At 53.5% G+C, this 16341-nt stretch overlaps 5 protein-coding genes across 5 annotated transcripts; 1 reads left to right on the top strand and 4 right to left on the bottom strand.

Moving 5' to 3' along the window:
* Positions 1-1328: 1328 nt before the first annotated feature.
* Positions 1329-3038, bottom strand: T069G_05381 (TGS domain-containing protein; the record flags this gene model as incomplete). The annotated part of the gene is made up of 7 exons (XM_056172591.1): positions 1329-1348; positions 1447-1567; positions 1655-1901; positions 1988-2378; positions 2484-2766; positions 2907-2927; positions 3018-3038. 7 exons carry the CDS (start codon positions 3036-3038, stop codon positions 1329-1331), a joined length of 1104 nt encoding a protein of 367 aa, XP_056029449.1.
* A 1097-nt stretch (positions 3039-4135) lies between these two features.
* On the bottom strand, positions 4136-8949 carry T069G_05380 (ankyrin repeats (3 copies) domain-containing protein; the record flags this gene model as incomplete). Its single annotated transcript, XM_056172590.1, has 4 exons — positions 4136-4657; positions 4731-4957; positions 5022-5288; positions 5358-8949. 4 exons carry the CDS (start codon positions 8947-8949, stop codon positions 4136-4138), a joined length of 4608 nt encoding a protein of 1535 aa, XP_056029448.1.
* Positions 8950-10726: 1777 nt separating this feature from the next.
* Positions 10727-11614, top strand: T069G_05379 (uncharacterized protein; the record flags this gene model as incomplete). The annotated part of the gene is made up of 3 exons (XM_056172589.1): positions 10727-10861; positions 10928-11214; positions 11287-11614. 3 exons carry the CDS (start codon positions 10727-10729, stop codon positions 11612-11614), a joined length of 750 nt encoding a protein of 249 aa, XP_056029447.1.
* A 33-nt stretch (positions 11615-11647) lies between these two features.
* T069G_05378 (3-oxo-5-alpha-steroid 4-dehydrogenase domain-containing protein) lies at positions 11648-12680 on the bottom strand (the record flags this gene model as incomplete). The annotated part of the gene is made up of 2 exons (XM_056172588.1): positions 11648-12036; positions 12110-12680. The coding sequence occupies 2 exons, from the start codon at positions 12678-12680 to the stop codon at positions 11648-11650; spliced, it is 960 nt and encodes a 319-aa protein (XP_056029446.1).
* A 1590-nt stretch (positions 12681-14270) lies between these two features.
* T069G_05377 (WSC domain-containing protein) lies at positions 14271-16059 on the bottom strand (the record flags this gene model as incomplete). Its single annotated transcript, XM_056172587.1, has 2 exons — positions 14271-15781; positions 15834-16059. 2 exons carry the CDS (start codon positions 16057-16059, stop codon positions 14271-14273), a joined length of 1737 nt encoding a protein of 578 aa, XP_056029445.1.
* Between the last annotated feature and the right edge of the window lie 282 nt (positions 16060-16341).

The raw sequence follows: 16341 nt of genomic DNA, 5'->3' as shown, positions 1-16341 counted from the left end.
CTTCCTCGTCTGGGCGGCAAGAGAAGCTCTCTGAAAGGCTGGGCTGGAGACAACCAAGGCCCAATACAACTCCCTGGGGCGCAATGCAGCCAGCATCGGGCCTCCATATCCAGCGAATCGTGTTGCTGCGTCGCCCATCCAAAGCCACCCTGCGAACTTCCAATTAGCGTCAAGGCCGGAGTGCCTTCTCTCTCTCTCTCTCTCTCGTTCTTTTCTCCCACTCTCTCGAACACACCACACCCCCCTCCCTGGTTGTCTCTTCTTGGTGTAGCCCCAGGTTGGGCTCTCGTCCGCAGCCCCAAAAGGGACTCTTCCCATCCCCACGTTTCTAGCTCTACTTTTTTTTTCTGCGAAGGGCGGCCGCAGATCGAGAGGCCCTCGGCTATGCAGGGCCAAAGTACATCAGCCCCCCCGGGGATTGGGCCATGGCCAATTCAACTACGTTCATGCTTCTCTTCACACGCCTATGTCCATCCATCGTCGAATGGCGAGTAAGGCGTACGAAACAGCGGACCCCGAGGTTTATCTTCAGGACGAATTACTCGCGTGCCAGTTATCGCTTCTACGCAAACTCATTTGACACCCGTACACGTGCTCTGTATGCCATGTCTGCTGTCCCTGTCGATGGCACGCTGGACGGACTTGACTGCTCTGATCGTTGGGAGAGGGAAATTGGGTTATTTTCTATGAGCGTCAGAGCACGGCGTACTACAAAGTACTAACTACTTTTCTCATTTGAGTCCCCAAAGTGAACGCCCTACCACTTGCTCCGTAGTTGGCCACCCCCCTTTTCCTTTTGTTCTTTTTTTCTTTTTAATTTTCTTTTTTGCTGTTGTTGCTGCCGTTGTAGTTGTTGCTTGGTGGCAGCGTTGGTACTGTCCCATTTCCATGCACCATTCTACTCCCCATCTCCGTAGGGCCTAGAGAATCATTGCCGCCGATCATCATAGCTCATTCCCCTTCTGACGTGCCGAGTCGCGAATTGCCTGCGCATTGGCCTTTGAAACTGTCATGCTCGTGCAATATGCCACATCAATGCCGCCCATCCCTGTCCCGTTCCCGGCCAGTCACCCGGCCAAGGTTTGCATGAACTGAAAAACCATACACGTAGGGTGTGCCCCTGGCCCCCGAAGCGCTCGGGCTTTGTGAATGAAATTCTGCTTGGTCCATTTGCAGGGCCGAAACTCGGGACTTGGGCTTCGCGGGCAGATAACGGATGACAGCCTCCTTGGTTTGCACGGCACTCCAAAGAGCCGGATGAGTTATGTCGTTCTCTCCTGCATCCGGCGGATTGCCCACTATGTTTTTGGGCTTTGAAAATTGTCAAATCATCGCTTGATAATAGTCACTGGTAATAAGCTGAATTAGTATTGCGCGGTTCGCTGCCGTCCGATTCTCGGACAAGATAAGGGGTAGAGGACGTAAAGAGTAGATAATAATACATACCGACATCTTCATCTTCCAGCTCGTGTGCCAGACCAACCCTCTGCGGCTGATGCTTCACCGACTTGCCATAAACAATGGCTGACTTGAACTGTTCCACAATGCTGCGGTGAATAGCGTTGCACTAATGTTGTGTAACGCACATTAGTTGAGAAGCCCTCGTGATAGTAATAAGGGTGGGAAAGGGGGAGTGGCCTTCTTGGTGACTCACAAAGTCTTCCACGGTGCATCTCGACGCTTTGAGCACAACGGGGGCTGTGTAGTCGGGTGCCCTGCCCTTGGGCTTTGTATACACTCGTTTCAGGCTCAGCTTCTCCCACATGGCTTCCATGAGCTCGTCAATGTTCCAGCCATGCTCTGAGCTGATGGGGACTGAGTTGGGGATTCGGTAGAGCAGATCCAGCTCTTCAATGCTGATAGAATCGATCTTGTTGAGGCAGTAGACGACGGGAATGTAACTATTCAGCAGCATTAGCAATCCATCGTCCAGTTTGCCAGTAAACGCGTAGCTTCGGCACAATTCTCGTTGTCTCTTTCAACTCACCTTCGGCTCTTTGCCTCGATAATGTCAATCAGATCATCAACAGTAGCATCGCATCGAATCGTAATATCAGCAGAGTTAATGCGGTACTCGCTCATGACCGCCTTGATCTCGTCGTGGTCGATGTGCGTCAGGGGCTGGGTGCTGGTGATGTTCAAGCCACCCTTGTCCTTCTTCCTGAACGTAATGTTGGGGGGCTCTTTGTTGATGCGGATGCCGAAGCCCTCGAGTTCGGCCTCAATGACTCGCTTGTCCGTCAAGGGCTTGTTGACGTCGAGCACAATGAAAATCAAATGGCACGTCTTGGCGACGGCGATGACCTGGCGACCTCTTCCTCGACCGTCCTTGGCTCCCTCAATGATTCCGGGAAGATCGATAATCTGCAAGGGGGCGCCTGCAGCAATGTTCAGTTAGCATTATTCCTATCATTCTCTAGTCCTCTCGCTCTCCCAAGCGGGCGAAAAGAAAAGAAAAACAAAATAACCACGGCAACACGCACCATTGTACATGACCTGACCAGGAACCGATGTCAGCGTCGTAAACTCGTACGCCGCAGCTTCTGAGTGCTGGCCCGTCAACCTGCTCATCAAAGTACTCTTGCCCACAGACGGAAACCCAATGAAGCCAATACTGGCCACACCCGTCCTGGCCACGTCGAAACCGGCACCGCCGCCGCCGCCGCTGCTGCTGGGGGTGAGCAGCTCACGTTTCAGCTTGGCCAGCTTGGCCTTGAGCTGACCCAAGTGATACGACGTCGCCTTATTCTTTTGAGTCTTGGCCATCTAATGCAGGGAAAAAACGGTCAGGGTCCTTGTTCCCAGTAAAAAAAAAAAAAGCAGACCGCTCAACGCCGGATTTCGCCTTCGGAAATAACGTCGTCTCGTCGTGCTCGCTGGGGGGGTTTTCGATGCGGAAGACATACCTCGGCCTCAATCTCCTTGATCTACATTGTCCAATGTCAGTCAAAAGCTCAGGGTCGAGAGAAGATACACAAATTAAACAAAAATGCAAGCTAGAGGAGGCAAGATCATACCTTGTCCACAGTTGTCGACATGATGCCGGTGGTGTGTATCAGCTATTCCAAATAAGTTCCTCGAGTTCCCTCTTGCTTCTCTCTTCGATATTCGCGTGCTCGCAACTCTCTGCGGCGTCGTGATGGCGGCTGTGATGATACGAGTCTGTTATCACAAACTTGTTTGTGTGTGGTGGCATGAATCTTTTGGAAGGAATTTGGTGGGGTAAATTTTTGGTTTGTGGTTCCTGGTGGCCAATGATGTCAGCCCATTTGGACCAATCCGCTTTAGGGAAGAGGAGCCACAGCATTTATATGGCTGGAAGGCTTTTTGCCACAGCTTGTGTCTCATAAGATCAATGATACCATCACAGCTCTTATAAGTTATAAACTTACAGGCACCTTATACGCAAACAATTCCATCAGATATACAAGAGCGAAAAAACATAACTGTATTTAATACAAGGCTATTGTAGTCCATGTATCTTCATCACCCAAATTCCGGGTCCTCCTAAGGGGGAAAAAAAAAGCCATCAAGAATTCTTCTTGCCCAATGCCGCATTGCTGGAAACTCTTGCATCAAAACGCCTTCGTCTCACATACAAAGCTTCCCTTTTCCTCCCTGTCCGACCAAAAAAAGGAAAGACGACTCTGTAGAACCATTGACCTGTTCCATAAACAAGCAAACTGTCCAAATATACCGTAGCATACCATAGCACTCCGTCCAAGCTGTAAAGGGAGAAAAGAAGAAAGGCTTTTTTTTGTCCCTCTGCTCATGCTGTAAAAGTGTCAAGACCCATGTCAAGCAAAACAGAAATCATTCCCTCCTCAAGGAGCCAGCCACCAAAACGTCGTATTGCGTGCGTTGCGTTGCGTTGCGTCAAAGTGTGCGTAATGTGCGCGTGTGTACAAGGGAGCGCGCGGCCTCATTCCCGTCCAATCCACCACCGTCCAAGTCTATAGACATTTACATGAACAAGGCCAAAGCAATAAAAAAAATAGAAAGGGGGAGGGAGGAGGAGGAAGAAGAAGAAGCCAAGAAACCGGAAACCAAATGCAAAGGGTGTCGGATAGCGCAAGATTGTACAGCATGAGTTGATTTCATGTATTTCTCTTTCTCTTCCAGGCCAGTTCTGCTATCAACTGGTCGATCCATTAATACCATTAGTTATACCACTATCCATTGCTGCCTCGTCCTTGACCTCATCTGAGGCAGCGTGTCCATTCGTGCCGTTCATGGTCGGCTTGGGCCGTGGGGCTGAAGTTGGGCTGATTGGCGAGGAGTGAATGCCGTTTGGGAGCGGCGAAGGGCTCGTTGTATCCTTGATGAGATGCCCTAGGCCTTGAGTCAGGCAAAGGGCGTTGTAGTCCGTATCTTCGGGATACGCCCGGGTCAGGCCTCGTCGGGGAACTCGCGTCTCCGGAAATGGAGTTCGGCTCGTTTGAGAAAGAGTTGGCAGTTCTTCTTCGACCATGACTCCGTTGACATAGTATTTATGTCGTGGGGCGAGGCCGTGGTAGCGGCCAGCATCTGGGTCTTGCTTCCATTTCGAAGCTGATGCCCATTGTTGCTCGTTTTCCATGAGCTCACAATACTCTACTCCTAATCTGATGCCTCGCAGGTGTGGAATGCCAGGCACAATATCCATGAAGTCGGATACCTATGTCAAAATTAGTTACATTGTCAGGAGAGGTTGATAATAAGAAATTCTCGTCGCCTGCGGTGCAACTTACCTTCACAAAGAACATGTCCGTTGCCTGGAACTTTTCCCATGCATCTTGCTTGAGCCTGTCCTTGTTGTCGTAACTCAAGCTCTGCGGTGCCTCACCGCCATAGCATCCAGGAAGCTGTTCGCCAAGCTCCCACAGCTTCTCGGAGAAGAGCGTGTATCGCACCCACTCTGTCCTCCAAAGGCTGACTTTGGCAAGTCGAGAAGTCGGTACGCGGGTCCAGGAAGCATCTAGCAATGTGTTAGCAAAAGTCTTTTAAGAACACGGGGCAGGTGGGCGTATTGTTCGGCTTACATTTAGGGAGACTCAGATCCTTCTCTCCCAACAGCAGGGCGATGTGGGTGTTGAGAACCCATTGCTCACGACCCTCGGCGGTATTGTTCGTCTCTGGGCGGATCGTGTCAAACCGGGGCGCGCGCATGTACTTGAATTTTTCGGCAACGGCCGCGGTCTTGGGGTTTGATGCTGTACAGAGCCATCGCAGCAATGGGGGCAGCTTCTCTACTCGAGCTCGCTCTTGCTCCTCTCGAAGGCGTTCCTGTTCCTCGCGCCGTTCTTGTTCTTCACGAAGGCGTCGTTGTTCTGCTTCTTTGGCGGCTCGTTTCCGCTCCATTTCTTCCCGCTGGGCACGTTCTTGACGTTCGCGCTCCCTGCGTTCTTCTTGTTCCCGTTGTTGTCGGGCCTCTTCGGCAGCTTTGCGTTCTTGTTCTTTGTGGAGCCGTTCCTCTTCCTCCCGTAGCCTCTGTTCTTCCTCTTCCTCCCTCTTCTTCTTTTCCTCTTCTCTCCTCTTTTCCTCTTCCTTCTTCTTCCTCTCCTCTTCTCTCCTCTTCTTCTCCTCCTGTTCGAGCTTCTTCTTTTCTTCCTCTAAACGACGGGCCTCATCCTCACGCCGACGGGCCGCAGCCTCCTCAGCCTCGCGCCGTTCACGCTCGGCCTTCTCACGAAGCTTGTTGCGCGCCTCGTCTTCTTCTCGTTTCTTCCGATCTCTCTCTTCCTGCTCCTTTCGCTTCTTGGTCTCTTCTTCTCGTTGACGAGCTTCTTCTGCCTCTCGTTTCTTCCTCTCCTCAATTTTGGCACGCCGTCGTTCCTCTTCTTTGAGAGCGTCCTCTTTCTCGGCAGCTTCCTTCTTCTTGGCTTGTTCTTCCTCGTTTTCTCGATTTCTTCGATCACGAGGTGCTGCCTGTTCCTTGACATTGTCCGCGTCTGGCATTTCGACATCGTCGTCTTCTTGCTTGACTCGTATCGACTTCTCGCCAGATGTGTTTCGGACAGAGTCTTTTCGCTTGGGTTCCCGCTCATCGTGATTGCTCTTTGGCGGGTCGTCCTCGCGATGTTTTCGAGGCAGGAGAGCCGAAGATTTGGAAGAATTATCCCGAGATATACTACCCTTGCGGGGTTTGGCTTCTTCAGAGACTGGTCGCTTTGGCAGGGATCGCTTCTCCTGGCTGTCACCCTCCAGTCGCCGGCGCTTTACCGGCCCTTCGTCCTTGTCAATGTCGCTCGGCCGATCTGGGGTAATACTATTTCGGTGTCGTTTTGAGACACCATCTCCCGATACCGAGAGGCGATCTCTCGACTCATCGCGTTTCAGGGCCTTTGTTCGGTCATGATATTTCTCGGATAGCTTGGGCTTGTCTACACTTTCTTCATGTCTTGGCTCGCTAGGGCTGGACGGTTCCTTGGCCCCAGATGAACCGATAGACGCCAAGCTGCCACGTTTTTGCCTTTCCCGCTCGTCTCGCAATTCGCCTTTGGATATCAGCTTCCTTCTCGGCTTAACAGCCTCTCCTTCAGACGAGACACCGGTGGCATCTGACTCGGTGCGCTTCGGTTTGGGCACTTTGTGAGTAGGTGGCGCAGGGGACGCCTCGCGATCCGAAGCGTTTGAGGCCTTGTTGTCTTCTTTCCGTGGCCGTCCAGGTCCTCTCTTTTGAGAGTTGTCGTCGCCTCCATGGCCGGTAAAAGAATCCGACCTTCGCTTCTCCCTTGGGGCATCCGACTTGGGGGCTGAGGGCTTCTTCGGCTCTCGAGAGGGACTGGCAGCGCTTCGTTTCGGCGGTCTCGAGTCTTCTTTGGCGTCCTCTCTTTTAGCCCGCTTTTCCTCCCGCTCTCTTTCCCTGTCTCTCCGCGATGGCGATTTCGCCCTAGCTGAGTCCTTATGCGTCCGCCTATATTCGTCGTACGCGTTTTTCAACATGTGTTCTTCTTCCTTCCAATTCGATCCTTGCCGACGGCGGGCAATCTCATAATACGTCTCCCCTTTGAATTTTCGCGTGGGGTCAAACTCCTGCTGTTCTAAAAGTAATTCAACGACCTTGATATTTTCTTGGCCGATAGCTGCGAGCATTGGGGTTGCAAATTCTGGTTGTAAAGTTTTCACGGGGGCAGGGTCTGCATTGGCACTACCCAGGCCCAGTAGTAGCTGGATTACCAGATCATGGCCTCCTCTCGCGGCAGCCACCATGGATTCGGGGTCGTCGCAGTTTTCCTTGACCTGTAAAATACGTGCCACAGTTTCTTCGTCACCACGGCCAGCGGCCTGCCGGAGGGTTTTGTCGTCCAAAGGCATGTAGAGCAGGTCGTTCCTCGTCTTGGTGGACCGAACGGTCCCTGATCTTCGATTTGTTGGCATTGTTGTAGCTGGAGAGCGGCGAGGGCTGTCGGGAGCGTGGGAGTCTCGTGCGTCGTGGTAGTCGTGAGAATGACGGTCTTCAGAAGTGCGGCGCCTTTCGCCCTGTCGCTTTTTGGCCGCGAGAAGTAATGCGCGGATTTCGTCACCATGTTCAGTATCGTCCGTAACTCTATCAATAGGTTCCTCCCCATTCACATTAGCCTTTCGTGGATTGACGCCAGCGTCCAAAAGTAGCTTTACAACTGCAACGTGGCCATTATCGACCGCATCCAGCAAAGGTGTGTCCTTATCGTAGTTGACACAATCCAAATTGCAGCCAGCGTCAATGAGAAGCTTGACGATATCTTCGCAACCATTAATGGCTGCGATTTGCAGAGGCGTGTTGCCGGCATAATCAGCTACATTCAGGTCTTCAGGTCGGTCACTGAGCCTCCTCTTTGCACTGTCGTATTCGCCACGTGCGCAGGCCCTGGCAAGTAAAGTCTGACCGTGTGCATCCAGGTGTTTCTTGTGAGGTGCCATTTTCACGGGCGAGGCATGAGACTCGGGCACCGTGGGAGTAGCAAGGCCTCGCAGCTTGGCGCTACGAGGATGAGGGCTCCCGCTGGCCGAGGATTCGTCGGAGTGGTAGTCTGCTGAATGCAGCGGGGGAGGTAAACGCTTCTTTTTAAGGCTGCTAGAAAGATGATGGGCGGGTAGCTGTGTCGATACGCTTCTACGATGCTGTCGAGGGTGTGGAGAGATGGAACGAGTCCGAGTCCTCGGGTCATGATGGGACTGCTTCGAGGCCGGCTTGGTCTCCTTGAGCGTCCGCCCGGTGTCGAGGGTGACGCTCGTGGTTCGCTGGCGGCGAGCCTTTCGCTGGTCAGCTTCGTCGTCGGACTCGGCCTTGGGAGCCTTTCGCTTGTGCGGCAGCAGACGCTCTCCAGACTTTAGCTTGTCACGCAGGGACGAGGAGACTGGCTTGGCATGGGTGCCCTCAGAGTCTGACGGTGATGCGGCAGCGACGGCGTCAGATCGCCGACGGCGGTGAGATGGAAGCGGGAGCTGTTGACGGAGCTGGCTGTGATTGTGGGGAGGCGATGTCGGGGCAGAACTCAAGCCGCTCGAAGCGCCGTCCTTGCTGCGAGGTTGGCGGTCCTTGTCGACAGGGCCCGGCAGCCGTTTCTTGACACCCTCGACGGGCCGGTTGCCAGCTGCATTCTTGTCGCCCTGGTTACTGGCAGCCGGCTGGCCGTTGCCTCTGGCCGAGTCGGCGTCACTCTCGCTCCTGTCCTCCTGCCTCACCTTTCGAACCTTGGAGGGCGAATGGCCATCTTTGCCAGGCAGAACAATCGTCTCGGCGTCTGAGTCGCGGTCGGCACCAGCAACGTCGTCGATTCGGGCGGCCGTCGACGACGACAGCGACGACGACTCCCTCGTCTTCAGCTTGGGCTCCCTGGAGGGCGACGAGGCCCTCAGAGACGAACGCGGTTTCGGATCCGAGTCGGAGCCAGAGCCTCGTCGCGGGCGCTCGTGTTTGTTTTGCTGCTGAGGGGAAGCGCCAGCATGCTTGGGCGTGTCGGACTCGGCAGCATTCTGCGCGTCCATGACATTTATCTTCGAGAATTGCCAACGGCTACCACCATCATGGAGATGAAACGAGATTCGGCAGTGTGCGAGCCGGGCAAGAGGCCGATTGATCTGGTCACGTCGACCGCCACGTCAGAGCTGCTGGCAATGGCCTCTTGCGGAGATGGATTGGATAGCCGGGGGATTTTAGGCACGACAGCAGCTGGCAAAGTGGCGAAGCTCGTTACAGTATGCCGGCACGGAAGCGGCCGCCTGGGGGGATAAACAATGTGAAGGAGAAAGAGGAATTATATCTGCTACGATGAGGGCCGATGGGGCGGGCGGCGAAACAGGCGGCGTGGGAATGAGTCGATGCTTTTTTTTCCCGGTCGGTTGGCAAGAAAGCAGAAAGACTGGAGTTTCAATCTTCAATCGAAGCGTGTTCACCGTAGTGCTGCCCAGGGCACGGAGTACGGAGCAGTTTAGCGGGCTCGAGAGCTGGGAAAATAGCACGAAACTGCCGGGGGCTGGGAGCTGGGGTGGGCGGTCGCGACTGGTAGCGGAACATGTACAGGCATCGATGCGGTGCTACCAGCAACAGCGGCAGAGCGAGGTACTGCTACCGCCACGAGTAAGACGTGCTGGTACGAGCCGGCAGAGCGTCGAGTCAATCACGGAGGGCCTGCGCGTGCCGGGAGAAGGAGCAGGCTAGAGCAGACAGCGCAGCTAGTACACGCGCGAGCAACATCAACATTGAATGAAGCAACCCAGACAACATACATACAGCATCATGACTACACTACAACAGACCAGACAACACACACCGCAGACTAAGAGCCTGAAAACGGGACTTGGTGCGAAACTCAGCCAGCAGCGCCAGGCTAGGCTGCCGCGCTATGATTGGCCGTCGCCCCAAGCCGCTCCAGCCGGCGCAGCGCCTTCGCGGTGCAGTTGTGCGGCCGAAACAGCGGAGTCGCAGCCTAAACAAAAACCCTGTCAAGCCCTGTCTAGCTGCCATCCCGCGTTGCCACCCTCTAAAACCCCCCCCCAAAAGGCCCTCACGCATTGGTGCTGCAGCGGTCCCCGCCGTCTGCCAATCACGGCTGCAGGCGGCATCGGCAGTCCTGGGAGGCCACCTCGGGTTGTCTGGGCTTGAAATACGGGCGGTCTCGCCTCTTGGACAGGAAGAAAAAGAAAAGGAACAAGAGAGAGTGAGAGAGACGGCATCCTTGCCCGCCCATATTCACACGCATGCACGCATCCGACCGCGCTGTGCCGTGGCTGCAATGGACCAAATGCGCTCTTTTTTCTTTCCCTGCTCTCGTTGGTGCGACCTGCAGCACGCATCCATGGATCCATTGATCCTATCAGTCCAGCAGCGGTGCACCAGATAGCACCAGTACAGCATGGAGAGCCTGGCGGCGTCTGACTGCCCGGAGGCGGCTCAACGCGATTTGACGCCAAACGCTGCACGCCGATAAACAACATTCGTGCAATTGCTTGAACTTTGCACAACCTACACCTACACGGGACTAATTCTGCCCGGCTAACCCTAAGCGGCATCCGTTCTGCTGCGAGGGAGCAAACAGGCGCTGCAGCCCCCCTAACTCGATGTGGCTATTCGCTGGCTCATCACCCCATCGTCCCCTCTTACGACCATTCGATTCGATCTTCTCCCAGTCAAGCCAGTCCATCCCCTCGCGACTCTTCTTCCGAACAGGCTGTCTCGCTCATTGGGGGGGTTCTTGGCGCAGCTCAAGGCAGCTTCTCCTCCTGCTCGACATTTTGCCTGCACGAGTCCCGAGTCCTGCCTATGATGGCAGCCCGAGGCATCGGCGACGCGTGGCTTCCCTCTTCTCTTGAAGCCGCCAGAATCACTTCGCTTCCGTCGACGGCCTATTATTTGCCCAACTTTATCAGCGAGGAAGAAGAGCGCTTGATTCTTGATAGAGTGCGTGTTGTGCTGTCGCCATGACCAGGTGCCATCGTGCAATCTCGCTGATGACGCCGCGCCCAGATCGCCGCTGCTCCTCGTCCACGATGGAAACAGCTCACGCATCGACGTCTACAGACTTGGCCGTCCGATCTCGTCCAGAACAAGCTCCTCGATGCGCCGCTGCCTTCCTGGCTTGAAACACCCGTAGTATCGCGCTTACTGTCTCTCCCGCTCTCCGATGACGGCCAAGGCGAAAGTGTCAGACACATCTTCGCCGAGAGCCCCCACCAGCGCCCGAATCATGTCCTCATCAACGAATATCCTCCCGGTATTGGTATCATGCCGCATAAGTTAAGTATTATGGCAAAGTAGATGATCCTTCGAAATGCTCATCCACCCTAGGATGGCGCAGCGTACTGGCCCGTCGTGTGCACCGTCAGCCTTGGCGCAAGCCTCTGTCTGAACTTGCACCGCAGCAAAGAAGACGGTGCCCTTGATCCCGAGCCTGCCTGGCGCATTATCCAAGAACCTCGTAGTCTTCTCATCACTACAGACACTCTCTACACAGACTATCTGCATGGGATATCCGACATTAAGGAGGACCTTGATCTATCCGCCGATACGATTGTGAACTGGTCCTTGCTTCGAGATGCCGAGGCGTTTGCCAGCGGTCGAAACCCGAGGCAGACCCGCACCAGCCTCACGTACCGCGACGTCCTCAAAGTTTCCAAAGTCGGAGCCAAACTAGGTCTTTTCAACAAGCGATAAAAAATGCTCTCGATGCTCAATGAGCCAACTAGCCTAGAATACAAAGGGGATCATGATCCATTTCCCCACCAACTTGTCCGCCCCGAATTTGCTGGCATACCAAGCTTTTGTTCCATATGCCGTCGCGCCGAGATTTGCCAAGACGAAAATCAATGAGCACAGGACTGGTCTGTTCAAGATACATCCTGTCGGTGCCGCAACGACGGAAAGGCTCAAGTAGAGTAGGCATTCGAATGTGTAATGGGGGCAAATGAAGTATTTGAACCAGCCCTCGTTGGGAAGCGTATATTTCTTGAGTCCGGCCAAGTAGCTGTGGCATTGGTGCTGCTGAGCACCTGCCCACCCAAAGACTGCCGCACCAATGATAACTTGTGGTGTGAAGTGAATTGGCTGCGGGTGCTCCCACGATTGAAGAATTGCTCCTGTAAAGCCCCGTCAGTTTCACTTCCATGTTGACCATTTAACTAGAGTAGGGATAGAGCCCGTTAGACGAACCTGAGCCCTGAATCCAGACGGAGACACCCAATGCCGTGTAGTAGGACAGCCCAAGAGCCCAGTGGACAAACCACATGGGAGATGATCCGGGCTTGGTGACAAAGATACACTCAAGAAGCCTCCTTGCTCCTTGGGAGCTCATCAACATCCACGCCACCAGCGTCCCGGTAAGGTCAACCTCCGGTGTTTGACTATTGACTGCAGAAGAGTGCTGCATCTCGGCCACGGTCCGCATCAACCACCCCTTGGACAAATACTGATAGCCCCAGAAAATGGACCATGACAGCGATGTGATGTAGAAATGTATGAACCACGAATGAGGTACCTGGCCATAGCTTGTCAAGACGTCCAAAACCCCTTGATTGGGTTCCGGAGCCTTGGATTTCTCGGAAGGTTGACTGGGCTTTGCCATCCTGGCACCGTAGTCTAGCAAGGCCCTGCGCATATGCTCCGGGACTGCTGCGAGCATAAAAATGCTGGCCGCACTGACAATGAAGAAGATTTGGCACCACTCGGCCGGTGATGGGTCACCAACGCCAAGCGTGGCCAGCAAATTGGATGCACTGCCCATCTTTGATCTCTGAACAAAGACGCAGGAAAAATCAGAAAAAGAAGAGGAGTAGAAGGTGAGACGAGAGTGTCCCGGAAACAACGGTGACAGGGACAAGAGATGAATAAATAAGTAAACAAAAAGCTCAGCGTTGGCTTCAGTCGGAAAAGACTTGAGTACTCGTAATCGGTAGTGCGAAATTTGGCTGTGGACAGCGAGAGCCGCTTCTAGTTGCCCCCGTCCTAAGCTAGCATCATTACTCCGACCCTCCCCACCACTGCCGGTACCTGATAGAGCAACTGCAGCAGCTTCTTGGCAACTCGTGCGGCTAGACGGATAGCAAAACCCCCCCCTTTCTCTCCGCTTAGAAGATACAGGTATTGACCAACAGTTTCAACATCGGCGATAAAGGGCCAAGCCGCGTGCTAATGGACATTGGCGTTGCACTGATGTGGGGTTTGAGCGGCGGCTCGCTTGTGGATATGGGCGTTTGCCGCAAATTGTTGCTTCTTGAGATCCACGATTTCACGGGTATTTGGCTGAAAGGGGAGTGCGATCCGGCACCTGTGACAAATCTTGAGATGGGGTTAAACAGAAAGAGATGTCTTTGAGAGGGATCGAGAAGAAGCGATGAGATAAATCAGGAATAATGACACGTGAACTGTTGAGTACAGGGTAGAGGTAGAGGCGAAATCTATTCGTAGGGGGAGTTGTATCGAAGCTGAAATGCCATGGTAATATCGATCGGCTAAAGAGGGGCATTTCGGAGATCAGCATCGTATCAGTTACATTACCATTGTGCTCCGTACGCGTGTCCAAGATCTACTCTTCATCTAATAAAAACAAAATCAGAAGAGGAGCTGCGGATATCTGCTCTGTCGGATATATAAAACCCGTGGGGGAAGATAACCTGTGGTCTAAAGAAGTCTATATCCGGCAATGTTAATGCTACTCATCTACATGCTGCAATCCGGTGATTCGCCCAGAACTGCTGGGCTGGAGCTGCAGGCGGTGAGCATTGGTGATGTATGTATGACAGCACGACAGATATTTCATGCACACATGTCTTCTAGCTTAAGTACCTCTATCAATGCCTTCTCAGTTTAGATCGCTATATGCAGCAACGTGATATTGTATATAATTTCTATCAGTGATTTTTAGCACATCCAAAATCCAAACTGCAAGAACGAATTTCCCATCTTGCTACCTTTCGCACCTGATGACGACAAACTCTGTCTGTGGCACGTGAATAAAGTCGTCAAAGACCAATCACAAACCGCGGGACGACGTCATTCGCTTGGTTGTTGCCATTCTTAGTAAATGTTGGATGAAATCCAGTGCTCCTGCCTGTGCAAGCCGATGATTCTGAGACATCTGTGCTCCACGACTATTATAGTTGTATCACGGGAAACTATTTTTAAATCCAATTTTTTCAATTCTTTCAACCTCCAAGCTTCAATACAGAAGCCCAAGAAGTCATGATATCTACGGCATCAGCCAATTGTCATTATCGACGGCGTTATGAACCCTTTGTCCCAAATCCGAATCCCTTTATTCCCTGTCTGATATACACCATGCCTCGCCAGGCTTTTTACCCAAAGAAATACGCTTTTAATAGCACCAAGTCTTGCACTGCTGCTTGGGGTTGACATTTTTGTTAACGGCCAAGCAGTCAGAATACTGGGCCTGGCACTTCTTGGCTGCGTTGGAAGGAGTGTTATCGCCAAAGCCCCAGTTCTGCGTGAACTGGCTGATGCCGAGCAAGCGCTTGATCTCCTCGTTACGCTTCCACCGGCCGCTGGAGCCATCCTGGCAGCCCTTCTGGTAGACGTTTGTGCACTGGTCGTACTGCTCCTTGCAGGCATCGGCGCAAGCATTGCCGCAGCGTGAAGGGGGATATGAGGGGCAGTTGCGGCTGTTCTGGTCGATATACAGCTTAAAGGGGTTGTTGCGCCAATCGCTGTAGATGTCATTGCAGCTGACAATGGGCAGATCAATTCCACCGACAGGCTTGCCTGGGCCATATCCATACTTGGAGTTGGAGGGCTGTGTGCAAATGTTGGTAGGAGGAGGAGGGCAAGTGGAGGGCTTTGTCGTGGTAGCCGGAGGCTTGGATGTCGTGGTGGGAGGGCAAGGAATGACGGTAGTAGACGTCTTGGGGAGGCTACCGCCCTGGCCGGGGTTGTGGTTCCAACAATCACCCTTGGAACACTTGCCGTACTTGCATGTCGAGCCGCAGTACTTCTGAATGTTACCGCACCACGCGCCAAAGTTGAAGCACTGGAGAGCATCGGGGAATCCAGCTTGGATGAAGCAAGAAGCGGTGCCGGCTACGCAAGTAGCGTAGGCCTTCAAGCAATCCTTCTCATTACCCCAATCAGGCAGAGGAGGGAAGCACCACTTGCCACACTTGTACTCGCAAGTGGGAGGAGTGGTGACGGTGGCCGTACACACGGAGCTGGTGGTCGTGGTGCTGGTGCTCTTGGTGGTGGTCGTGCAGGTAGTCGTGGTGGCAGGAGGGGGAGGGGGAGAACTCGTGGAAGTAGGAGGAGGAGGAGGATAACTCGTGGAGGTAGGAGGCGGAGGAGGAACCGTGGAGCTGGGGGGAGTGTAGCCGCAGGGCTCCAAAGACTCCAGATCCTTGGCAATGTACAAGTTCAAGAGGCCTCTTCCTCCACATGTTTCCGACGAGTTTCCGTTGCAAGCGAAATTGCATTGCGAATCATCAACCTTGGCAGTATTATTCGCAAGGACATTACCGCACCAGCACTCGCCTCCAAACTCAGTTCCGGCCAACGGGAAGCCTTCTTTCTCGCAGGCAGCCAAGCAGCTCTCAGTGGTAAAGGTGGAGGAATCGACATCAGCGGACCATGAAAGGGTACGTCCCAGTTGCGAATTATCAGTGAAGCAACCAGAAGCCTTGTAGTCACCGATGGTGACGTCCTTGGTGGGGAATGTTGGGTCTTGCCAGACAGAGAGGACATTGTTTCCTCCACATGTCTCAGACTTGTCGCCGTTGCAAGGGAAAGTACACTGAGAGTCATCAACCTGAGGACCATCTACAGTGTTGCCGCAGAAGCAGACGCCATAATACTCGAGGCCAGCATAACGGAAGCCATTGCCTAGGGAGAGAGTTAGTTCCACATCAGAAGCATTTGAAGGCAACAAACAGACCTTTACAGTCAGCAACACACTGCTCAACAGTCATGTTGTCAGAGGACAGAGATGAGCGGAAGATGAGAGCCTGAGGGGTACCAGGTGTGCCATCTTGGAAACAACCTGAAGCGACAAAGGGCTTGAATTCATCCAAGCAAGGAGGCAGCTCCACGTTCCATGCCTGTGTGGATTTCACAAGAGAGAGCGTGGCAACCGCGGCCACGAGGGACCGGGAGAAGGCCATTGTAATGATACTGAAGGAGATCTGAGACACGAGAAACGGGTGTAAGTCGATCACCCTTTATTCGGGATGCTGAGACAGGCGGCTACTGATGATGAACGAGATCTTGAGTGAGATGGCGACGACGGGCCGGGGATTTATATACACATTGTCGAAGCTACGCTTGCCCTTTGGGAACCATACGACGACTTGACATCTAAACACCACCAGCCTCCACAATCTCTCTCGGACGACACCCACTCACCATCCGCGCATAGCGATTCAGGCCGCAGGGGTCTTACTCTC

Source organism: Trichoderma breve, chromosome 3 (genome assembly GCF_028502605.1).
Source record: "Trichoderma breve strain T069 chromosome 3, whole genome shotgun sequence".
In the NCBI taxonomy this organism is placed as follows: domain Eukaryota; kingdom Fungi; phylum Ascomycota; class Sordariomycetes; order Hypocreales; family Hypocreaceae; genus Trichoderma; species Trichoderma breve.
This window is presented reverse-complemented; position numbering and strand designations above follow the sequence as displayed.